At 51.0% G+C, this 11,550-nt stretch overlaps 2 protein-coding genes across 4 annotated transcripts in view; one reads left to right on the top strand and one right to left on the bottom strand.

Moving 5' to 3' along the window:
- Positions 1-612: 612 nt before the first annotated feature.
- Positions 613-1,612, top strand: LOC119104729 (L-lactate transporter-like). The gene is made up of 3 exons (XM_037228446.1): positions 613-1,020; positions 1,279-1,400; positions 1,603-1,612. Exons 1-3 carry the CDS (start codon positions 613-615, stop codon positions 1,610-1,612), a joined length of 540 nt encoding a protein of 179 aa, XP_037084341.1.
- A 1,221-nt stretch (positions 1,613-2,833) lies between these two features.
- LOC119104458 (ras-GEF domain-containing family member 1B) overlaps positions 2,834-11,550 on the bottom strand; it is a 148,148-nt gene continuing 139,431 nt past the window's right edge. For all 3 annotated transcript variants that reach the window (XM_037228164.1, XM_037228163.1, XM_037228162.1), the window contains 7 exons: positions 11,021-11,134; positions 9,583-9,726; positions 6,846-6,935; positions 6,388-6,509; positions 5,322-5,473; positions 4,482-4,554; positions 2,834-3,998 (listed from right to left, as the gene is read on the bottom strand). In XM_037228164.1, coding sequence (XP_037084059.1) covers positions 3,977-3,998; positions 4,482-4,554; positions 5,322-5,473; positions 6,388-6,509; positions 6,846-6,935; positions 9,583-9,726; positions 11,021-11,134 — 717 coding nt within the window. In that variant the 3' untranslated portion in view covers positions 2,834-3,976. The remainder of the gene's footprint in view (positions 3,999-4,481; positions 4,555-5,321; positions 5,474-6,387; positions 6,510-6,845; positions 6,936-9,582; positions 9,727-11,020; positions 11,135-11,550) is intronic.

Here is an 11,550-nt window from a genome sequence, read left to right as displayed (position 1 = left end):
ATCTTCCGAACGATACAAAACTGGTACAAACTATAAAAAACTTGATGCAAATACGAAAATGGGAACAATTTACCGTTGCTGTCTTTTTGCACGAATCTCAACTATCCTTAGTTTGGAAGGGACAGATGTTAGTATTATATCATCCCGATTCGTTCTCGTTATAGCAAACCGCGGATTCGGGAGGGCGTTAAACTGGGGCACAGAAGTACGTGGACGCTTTGCATCCCCTTTCCCAGTGTGAGAAATCCCATATGACGGCAACATCCTATGAAGATGCACTCTACCATGACAATGCATTATGACTTACATCAGCCGATGAAAAGCCCCAGAAATCTGTCCTCAACCAGCGTGAAAATGTCGGCACTTGCTTTTATGTCGATAGGTGAGCGTCCGAACATGGCGCCGCAATCGCCGCACTTCCGGTGGCCGGCCAACATATTCTGCAGACTTCCGGTGTGTGGCGTGCTGGCGGTCACGTCCGGCTTCCTGCTGCATTTCTCCATGAGCTGCATGCTCACAATAGGCAACCTCACCACCTACTTGACATCGTACCTACGCGTACGCGGCAGTCAGGACGTGGGCTAGGCTCAGGCTGTGTGGGTGAACTCGATGATGAGTCTGACCGAGGGCCTTATCGTGCTTCCGGGCAGCGTGCTCTACGAGCGCTGCGGCCCCCGGCTCGTCGTACTGCTCGGCAGTGTGGTGGCCAGCGGAGCCACCGCGCTGACGAGTGTCTCCGTCAAAACGTCCCTGATGTGGGTGATCATGACGTACGGCGTGATGAACGGCGTGGGAATGGGACTGGTGTACACCGTGCCGTTGCTGGTCGGCTGCAAGTGGTTCCCAAACAGCAAGGGCAGGGTGAGCGGAATATTGACCGCCGGCTTCGGTCTCAGTGGCATGGTCTTCACCGCCATACAGACCAGCTTCATCAACCCTGATAATGTGTCTACGGAGGAGGACGGCTTCTTCCGCGATGCGGCGCTGCTGGATCGCGTTCCGAAGGTGTTTCTGCTGCAGGCTGGGCTTTGTGGCCTTCTACAGATTATATGCGTTTTCGGGCTTCATAATCCACCAGCGCGGAATGTAGGCTACCTCTCATCGGAACTCAGCAGCAGCGAACAAAACAACCTCCCCGACGTAGATTTGACTGAACATGAGCCAGACGACGTGATCAGTGAGGAAAATCCTGAAAAAGAAGGTACATTCCTTGCTTTAAGAGAAGCGCTGAGAAACATGGCGCTGTATTAGCTGCTCCTCGCATATGTCTTAAACAAGTTTGCCTTCGATATAGTTGCATCCCTGTGGAAGGCCTTTGGCCAAACCTTCATCAAAGACGATCGCTTCCTCGAGCTTGTTGGTTCGGGTTCCTCCATCTGCAAAATGCTGGGTAGCATAACGTGGGGATCCCTGTGTGACGCATTCAGCTGCAAGCCAGTCATGCTTTCCCTAACAGGTTTGTTCTGCACCCTTATGCATACTCTACAGGCCAAGTCACGGGCTGGTAAGGTCATGTACCTTATTTGGGTTTGGGGCATATCGTTTTGCTTTTCAGGAACAATGCCCGCCGTGATAACCGGTACGGCAGACACATTCGGCCAGGACAGCGTAGGTCAAATTTACGGCGCCAATTATCTGGTAGGAGCCCTGGCCTCACCCCTACCCGACCTGCTGACTAATCTTCTGCTGGACAGCTACGGCTACTCACTGATGTTCTTTCTCGGGGGTATCGTCTCCACTGGAGTCTTTGCATTCACGCTTGCATTCAATAAACGTTCGGTACCATGCGTTTCTTGACCTTTTGGGGTGCACGACGGTGGCTGCATGGCGAGCCGTGCACTTGTGCGACCCCGCAGTTGCCATCTGGCAGGGCTGGCATAGTCTCCTCATGTGGCAGAATACAGCTGCACGTGTAAGTGGTAGTAAGACGTGATGTTACGCTGCATGTATGTTTGAAATAGGTTGGTAGAATAAGTTGCGTTGGCGATGCACAAATCCACTTACCAATAAATGACAATCATCTGTTCAATACATTACAACTGCTTTGTGCAGGCATCGTTTCTTTGTCTCCCCCACGGGATATCCAGACAGACAAAGGCCGGTGTCGAACACGCCAGGAAGCGATTGTTTCGTTCGTGAGCCTATGAATGTGGCGCACGTGAAAATTTGGGGAAAAAGCAGTCATCAGTGAAAATTATCACAATCAGTTCACAGCGTCGAAATTAATTTTTCGCGCAGCCGTGTCATGTCATGTTATGTCCTGTCGTGTCGTGTCGTGTCGTGTTGTGTCGTGTCGTGTCATGCCATGTTATGTCATGTGCCGTGTCGTGTCGTGTTGCCAAAACATGCGTTGCGTTCCAAGCGTTTGCGTTGTCAAACGTATGGTAGGTGGCGCCCAAGCGCCGTAGAAACGGAAGCTGATAAAGGCTATGTGGTCGGCGTGATGAAGGTGTGGTGTTGTAACCAACGCCGTGTCTATGCTCACCACCCATAAGTTTGCATTGCTGATGAATTTGGGCCAATCTGCACCGCAAAACTTCGAATCACCGCGCGACAAAACAGTTTCTTACCCAGAGCCGTCCAGCAAGGAGCGAAATTGCTAGACACAAAAGTCGAAGACGAGGTTTCCGTTGATTTGAGTTGAACTTCTACGCTGGTTGGTTGGAACTTCTACGCAACAGGCTCCGGTCAGCATGTGCAGTTGTTCTGAAGCCCGTCATAGCAGGCGATCGAAATTGGCGTGCTTCATTCCAGAAACAAAAGTCAAACCTGGTTTTCACGAGTTTAGTTGGTGGACGCTGGTATTCCATTACTAGGGAGCAAAAGAGCGTGAATCACAATCAGCAATGTGTATTTGGTCAATATGTACAAAAGTACACGGCAATGACACCAATAATGCTGCAAACGTTCACAAAAGATTCCCGTGACAACGCAAACAAAGAGCTTTACTTCCCACGGGACAAAGGGTATGCAATCGCTGGGAGTGGACAGCAGAGCCCACAAACAACTGCAGCCACAGGTACAACACAAGGCGGAAGGAATGCAAATATGTATATCTAATACGCGCTCATAATTTAAATACACTACGACGTGTACGCTGCATATAGGTTTAAAGACATGACGCACTCATAGGACATGATAAATACGAAGCCAGTACGCAGGAAGGTATGCGAGAATATTGATTTGCTAATATTTCAAAATAGACCAACCAAAACACTTCGAATCCCGTTTCTTGCGTTGCCAAAGCTGTCGACATAGCTACCCGACGCATTGGAAACATATCCGGCTCGTTAAAACTGGGACATCCACAAAACGCTGCTGTTATTCACTTGCTGTAAGTCAATGGCCGCAACCGCTGGCGTGTGTTCCGCTCCAGTGTCATTCCAGATCGCAATTCGCTACTGAATCGTGACATACGGCATACGGATTGGCAACAACCCGGTCTATTGGCACTGACAACATCGAAAAAATACGTTCTGGACAGCACAGGCAGAAGCGCCAGCTGACCAAGCACCTGGTCGAGCAGAAACGCGACTGAGAAATACAAACGCTCAAACAATATGGCCGTCGGCAGCGCTGGAATGCAGACAGCAGGCTGCCCGATTGACTCATCGGGGCTCCATGGCAGCGCAAACCAGGCAAAAACCATCCGCACGTATTGCACGCGACAAACACGACCGATGACTAGCACGAAAATGTCAGCGACCTCAGGCGAAGCAAAAGCACGTGCGCCATTCGCGGCGGGCGTCCCGCGTCGAGCACTGAGCCGACCACAACCACTCATAGGCCCGCCGACAGCTCCACTGAGCGGCGCAGCCAATCACCGCTCACAGCCGCAACCCGCGCGCACGTGTCCAAGGCAACGCTTTGGGAAAGAATCACTCCTGAGGTCGGCCAGGCGGCGACGTTTGTACTCCAGTGACGTCACGCGGCGCGTCACGCGACCGCCGGCTGCAGCGTCGGCCATCTTGTTTCGCTAAGTCGCATTGTTTTCTGATCTGGAAGATCCAGCGTGTGCGATCAGACTAATCAGCGGGGAAACTGATGAAGCTGATGAAATACCAGCTGAAACTATTCTGGCGCGTTTTTCACAAAGCAGAACACGGGAGCGGTGCAATGACCTCATTTAAATGTGTTAACGTAATTGATATATGGTCCGAAAAGTTTTGTGGAGATGCACATTTGCCAAGACTTAAATTCGCAATCTCTCGCTCGGAAACTTCTTATGCGAAAAATATGTTTAAAACTCCAGGAAACCAATTCTGTTGCTTAAAACGGCAAGCCTTCGAGGATGAGAACATCCATCACGCATCATCTGGAGACATTTGGCAAGAAACGCAATGATCTGCTGAGCGAACAACAAACATATTCTTGGGACCGCACCTCTCACGCAGCAAACTGTTGTAAATGTCAACACCCGAGGGCAAACCAATCCTCTCAACAGAGGAAGACTACAGCAGCACAGCTGCATTGATACCTACTTGAGAACTTTGAGTCGATCCTTCTCGAAGCTGTTCTCGGGATGCTCACACTCATATGACGCGAGCCAAAGCGCTGGAACGGAGGAGGAAAATACATCACAAATCACGAAAACGTCGCAGCACAACAACGCATTAGCTCTAAGAAGAATGCGAACGTCATTTTATTGTTTTACGCAACGGAAGCTTAGCATGAGCGGTGCATGATTGTAGGTGGTATAACACTATTTCAAAGGTTTGGTATCTCAAATATAGGAGCTGACATTTGTGGTCTGTTTGGACAGGGCATCTTCCACTACAGTCCGTGGTGTCAACCAATTGACGTAAATTTGTGACTTCTATCCATTGCAACCATTTGCAGAACTGGTTAAGCAATGGGTGGTGACTACTTCCAATCAATACAGCAAACGCGTGAACAGAGAGAAGTATTTGGCATTTAGATGCACGTGTTGAATTACAGATAAATGAGCGTATTTTCGCTAACACCGCAAGCCATGATTGCCACTAACCATCGCCTAGGAATCAAGAGTGATTCCACACCTGAGTACGGCTAAAATATCGCGTGAATGCAGTAACCGAAACATCGTCCGCTATACACGAGCATGACATTGTCATGCAACTAGGCTGTACCAAAGCTCAATAAAGGGAACGACAAGGACCTAGGGAGGGAGAATGCTTGTTTCCAATACACGTTGCATCAAGTGAGACAGCGGAATCCGTAAGATGTTGACACAACTCGTCTGTCAGCATTGACATCATACAACGCAATCGCAGACCTCGTTTCCGTTCCCGTTCCATGTGCCACCACAGAACTTGTCCTGTCTCCCACACCAGGTGACTTACCGTGTTCGTCGTATACGGGTCCCGTCATCAGGTACTGTATGACCTTGGCGTCCTTGACGAAAGGACACGTGACCTGTTTCCACGCGATGAACTCGGTCACCTGCTTGGCCAGTTGCCAGAACTTCTCGAAGTTGATGTGTCCGTCCACCAGCCTGCGGCATAGGATGTGATTTCGTGTGAGTATTTGGTCTCCGGCAGGTCAATCGGTCACAGTTACATGGTGACACCACCATGACGATTATGAAGTAACCACAGCGAACATCGCGTTACCACGATGACCATGACGTCACAATGGAAGCAAGCTGGTCAACTGAATAGTTGGAAAGATTGTACGCAAGGCAGCTATGAGTGGGTAGGACTAAAGCTCCGAAACATGACAATGCTTGATGACCCGAAAACCGCACCAATCTACTGCTGTCACGTGATAACGCAAGACCGTAACTGTGAGTGTCACGTAACCCCGCTCTAACAAGCTTGCAAACAATCTTGTGCCGTGGCGACACAGTAGTGCCCCAAGGCCGCGCTCAGCCGTACGATGTTCTACGTAAAGTCATATCTGAAGCATTACACTTTCAGTAGGGACCTGCGGCCGAAATTCCGCTGAAGTCTCAGTTCACTTTCAGTTCACTTTCAAGTCAATTAAATGCGACAACACTTCAAGTCAAGACAGACCTTCTCCTGATCACCCCATGTGAGATTTCCCGTGCGCCCTATCCCCGCAAATGACTGTCTTTAAGCATTAAAAGTGCAGCGATAACACAATAAGGCCTTAGGAACCCTGTTTCTGAAATCCTGTGCCGACACTGTTCTGGGATGTCATACTGCGCACCCCAACCAACACTGTCCTGGGATGTCTTACGGCGCAACCTCACCCAACATTGTTCTGGGATGTCATGGTGTGCACCTCCAACCACGATACAGCCTACTCAGCACGCCGAAAACGCGCCGGCTTAATGAAGCACATCACCTCGTGCCGTGGCGGATCGGTCAAATACGCGTCCTTTATTTGAGTTATCGATTTATTGTGATCGCGTGACGTCATGGTGATTGAGTCACGTGCACTGACCGGTTAGCGCATCCTTCGTTGAGGAAGTACAGGTCCTTGACCAGCAGAGAGAAGAACGGGATGACTATGCGCTGTCGCCCGTCTGAGCAGCAGCCGGAGTTGGTGGACCGCCACATAGCCGCCTGCGGGGGGGGGGGTCACAGACGTGATGTGACGAAGTCTTCGAACTTACGCGGCGCCAAAGAAAACGTGTGCTTGTTCATTAAGAGTTATCAAAAACACACTGAAAGAAACGGTAGAGTACCAGGAGGTACTTCTTAAACGACATCCAGGAATGCTGTGAATATATTGGTGAATGTTGAACATTTAAAGCACGTCACGAACGAACGAACTTGCGCACAAATTACGACGACTAAACTAACGAGTATGCAAAACGCATCCCGTCCCTGTACTCCGACATCCGCTGCATCCATCCACGCCTTCCGTCACACACGAGCAATCCTCCTACGATTCCTCACCTGCAGCGTCCTCCGGTAGCTGAGGAAGTTTGAGGACGGCGACATCTGCTGCTCCAGGACCGACAGCTGAGAGCTGTCCACGCGGGACCACTGCGGGGGCGAGACAAAGGCCGACCATCAGGCGCACAACCCATAAACACGCGTCTTCTGCTTGGGCGGTACGGTTTTTAAGTTTCACCTATACTCAGCAGCAAGTTGGCAACCGATCAGATCGGCAAACTGGCCCGCACGCTTGTCATACTGTACTTGCGCCGAGACATTCCGCTCTGCGCATGGAATGCTGTGTGGATCCCCATACTGCATGGTGAGAGATCAGCATGAATATTGCTCATTCCACAAGACACCATTCTAAGTCTCCTCGACAATCTTGTAATAATCTAAGACCAGTGAACTGTGATAATGACAGTGACATAGACAGCCCTTCTCCGAAGATGTCTCGGCTGCTCAGTTTCGGGAGTGCACAACAAGCCCCGTCTGTTGCCCCCCCCCCCCCCCCCCACGTCAAACGTCTGTATTACAGGCCGGGTGTCATCTACTGAATCATCCCAAATTAACTCCGGCCTCCGCGTGTGCTGCGACGTTACGGACCAGATGCCGGCGTCATCTGACACCCTCCCGCCGTAACGACAGTTGGTCGTACTGTACGACACCATCTACGTCTTCCATGCGACAGGCCGTGCTACGGTAGCGAGTGTGACGCTGCTTCTCCCGGTCGTCCAAAGGTGTCTCTCGTTCCGACCCGAGACGGTTTTCAATTGGTGGGTTCGGTTTGGCGCGCCGACCGGGCGGTTGGTGGGTTATCGGCCGATACTCTGGCGGGGAGTGTGGCCGTGGTGTCGACCCTGATCCTGGTACAGGCCCTGACTCTGGTATAAACTCCGACTCTGGTATAGACCCTGACCCTGATGTACACTCTGGCCCTGGTGTACACACTGACCCTGGTGTACACCTTGACCCTGGCAGAGAACCTGACCCTGGTACAGGCCGTGATCCTGGTACAGATCCTAACTCTGATGCAAGCCTTGGTACAGACCCTAACCCTGGTACAGGCCCTGACGCTGGGACAGACAAGCTTGGGACAGACTCTGACCATGGTACGAACCCTAACCCTAGTACAGACTTCGATCCTGGTACATACCCTGATCCTAGTACAGACTCTGATCTTGGTACAGATCCTGACCAAGGTATAAATCCTGGCTCTGGTACGGCTTTAACCCTTGTGACGACTCTTAACCCTGATACGGGCTTTAACCCTGGCACAGACGCTGACCCTGGTACAAACCCGGACCACGGCATCGCCCCCTCCCCCTCCCCCATCGCGGGGACGGTCCAGCCAACGTCGCAACAGTGCCGTTACGGCCGTCAAACGGGGGCAGCCACAGCCGCCGCCGCTACCATGACTCGTATGTATGCTAATGGGGTCCTCGACGCGCGCAATTAGCCTATTGAAACGACGGCTGCAACGGCGACTGTGTCTCGCGAGACTTAGTCACGTGCTGGGGACAGACAGGCTGACGTCTCGGTGACATCGGTATGGCTCACTCTCGAGAAAAACATACGGTCCTTCGACAGTTGAAAAGCAGGGGCCGGCACTGGCCACACCCTAATTAGAGGTGAGCCTGAAAGCAAAAAATTATCCAGGATACCATTAACATGAAACGCTTTGGGATCCTGGATCCATCCTTACGATCCAGGCGCATTTTTGCTGCCTTCCATGTCTCTATACAGAGAACGCGCGAGGCATGGCCTGACCGACCGTGTCGTTACGACTAAAACTAAAACTAATCTGAAACAACTAAAATTTTTTAAAAAACTAAAACAGCCGCCGACCAGTGTCGCCAGAACCACCGAGATCCGCCGCTCTGAGACGAGCGGGCGGGCGGGGCAAGCGATGGTCGGCCCGGGCGTCATGGCCGCCGGCGAACACAGCAACTCATCAGCGAAACTGGCACGCAGCGGCCCGCCCTCGAAACTGCTGATGGGAGTTCCTGCGGGTCCGCTTGACAGCGTTAGCAGCGGCAGTGAGCGGACGGTCGCGCTCGGTGGCTGCCGCCTTGCTGAACCGAGGACGGGTGTCTTGTTGGGTCCCCGACTCCGGATATCAGCGCATCGCACATCATCGCCACCATCGTCATCCTCACGGGGAGTTAAGATTGCGAGTTGTAATGAAGTCATCTATTGTTGTTGTCGTTATTGGGACTTCACGACGCATCCAACTGTTGAGGCTGTGTGGCGTCGCCTGCCTTTCACCCGGCAGGCAGGGCGGGAACCGCGGGGAATCCAAGCCCGTACCTCTGGTTTCCCAGACGCGCAGTGGTTAATGCAGACGCGTCAACCACTACACTACCGGACCCCGGAAGCGCTCTGTTCTCGGGCAGGCATTGTACGGTGTTAGAGCTAAGCTACACAGTACCAAAGTTGTGGAGAGGAGCTTAAGTTGTCGAACGTTGAACGAGCTGCAGTTGAAGGACGCTTGAGCGCAGGCAGGTGAAATTAAACGGTGTTGACATTACTGCAAGTGGCTTCTATTCAAGTAAGTTAGACCAGCAGGGGACTAAATAACAATCGAGTTGAGGTTGAAGGGTTCCGGAGCTATTGACGAGGGTTTCACTTGAAGCAAGTTCTAGTAGCAGGGAGCTGAAGGTTTCTGTTAACTCCTGCGCAGTCCAGTCGGTTTTCTGCTGGCTGACGACATCACAGCATGGCGTCTGGCGACGTGCCATTCTCGCGTCCTTACCGTCTTCTTCAGCCGAGAGACGGGCGACATGTTCAGCCCGGCGATGATCGCCATGAGGGAATTGAAGTTGCCGGTGTTGAAGCACTCGCGACCGACTTCGATCCAGAACTCGATCAGTCGAACGCGCTGCTTCTTCTTGACGTGCTGAAATGGGAGAGGATGCGTGTAAAAGAAAGTGTGCGAATATGCAGAGGGTGCACAACAGGAATGCAAGAAAGCGACGCGCAGAACAGCATACCATGTGAAGCAGCGTGAAAAGCGCACCATGAAAAGAGGGCCGTTTGTCAAAACAATTTCTAATACTGCACAGGTTATGTCAGAGCAACATATATACAACGACTAGCTCAGCAGAACACCACATAGATATAAAACAGTAGTAATAGCCTTATTCCCCGAAAAAAAACGGCGGAACGGAGGTATTGATGGGTTGATATCTCGGCAGCATGCCTCTACCGAAACAATGACAGGAGACTATTGTTTAGGACAAATACAATTATGTTATTGCTTCGATAAAGATATGTTGCCGAAATATCAGTCCATCTATATCTCCATTCTCCTGGTTTCTCTCCGAAGTATTGCTACTGTCCTATCTATGTGAATAATATTCCTCGCAAATGCACTGAACAACTTACGTAATTTAGAATACGACATTGCGTAAGTTTTTTAACTGTATTTGCAAGGAACATTATTGATATAGATAAGACAGTGGTAATAGCCGTATTCTCCATCATTATCTTCCTTCTCCTGCTTTTTACCGAGGAATAAGGCTATTACTACTTATCTATCAGAACGCCCCATGCTTCATACCTGGTGTGTGGCATCACATAGCAGAAAGTGTCACATAACATGGTGGACATAACTGCCATCACATACTATGTATGGGCAATGCTCACCGCGCAGCTAGCAAAACACTTAAAATGACGTGCGGCAACAACGTTCTACACGGGGCCGCTCCTCTCTCCCTTCTCGACAACCACCTATGAGTCAACTCACCACCCTGTAATAACGTGACGATTTGAGAACCAAAAATAGCCTATTGCTTCGAACGCAGAGTAGCGCAGAAGACACAAACAACGCTCACTCAGGCAGCTGGACGACTCGCCAAACTTGAGCTGCGAAGTCGTATCGCAGCTGATACAGTTCCCGCCACCATGGTGCAGTTCCTGCCACCCTGGTGCAGTTCCGCCAACCCTCCCGTGTCACCAGACAAAACGACACGGGCAGAGGCCCGGCTACCGAACGGCACCGCACTAGATGCGCTTAGGTCCGGTCTGACTTTGCTCGGGAAGCCGAAGTCAAAGTGCAGAAAACAGACTGGAAACGGAGAGGTCTTGGGATCGAGACTCTCCACAGGCAATTTTATGGTTTCCACCAATTCTATCTGCATGGCGGAAGTTATCTTTCTGACTCCATCCTTGGGACAGCGAAAGTTCCTCACCGCGCAGACTTCGGTGGCGACCATGTAGCTGAGCCTGTTGAACCACTGGATGTAGTTCTCCAGGTTCTTCGTCGTCTTCAGGTCTTTATAGGCGGTCTCAATGCGAGGCGACTCCTGTGGAGTCAGTGGAGGGAGTCAGTGAGCGGGCAGTCAGTGAGTAAAGACGCCACGTGCATCCAGTGACGGTGGGTCTATGTTGCACTCGTGCGCCAGATACGCCAAAGAAGACAGAACTGCAAGCTGATACTGCAGTCCTCAGAATCAAGCATTGATACCCTGTTCTGATAACAACAAAAACGGCTCAGCAATTGGTCGGTGTTACTGATACCCTGTTCTGATAACAACAAAACCGGCTCAGCAATTGGTCGGTGTTACTTTATTATTTACATTACCGTTCACATGCAACCACACGCATCATGTATGAAATGAAAAGGTACTAGTGTTATGCAAGACAGTGTTCATTTATGCAATAGCGCGTTATTTGAGGCTTAGTTGTGTTACAAACGGGGGACAAGGAATCGCCTTGCCTC

The sequence above is a fragment of the Pollicipes pollicipes genome, unplaced genomic scaffold (assembly GCF_011947565.3).
Source record: "Pollicipes pollicipes isolate AB1234 unplaced genomic scaffold, Ppol_2.1 Scaffold_6052;HRSCAF=7182_pilon_pilon_pilon, whole genome shotgun sequence".
NCBI lineage: Eukaryota > Metazoa > Arthropoda > Thecostraca > Pollicipedomorpha > Pollicipedidae > Pollicipes > Pollicipes pollicipes.
The sequence above is the reverse complement of the archived record's forward strand: the minus strand, read 5'-3'. Positions and strand labels throughout refer to the sequence as shown.

Excerpts from the sequence above, each read along its gene's own strand:
- LOC119104729 (XM_037228446.1), top strand. The coding sequence starts at position 613 with ATGAGTCTGACCGAGGGCCTTATCGTGCTTCCGGGCAGCGTGCTCTAC. Across the intron at positions 1,021-1,278 it reads CGAAGGTGTTTCTGCTGCAG|TTTGCCTTCGATATAGTTGC; the intron begins GCTGGGCTTTGT and ends GTCTTAAACAAG.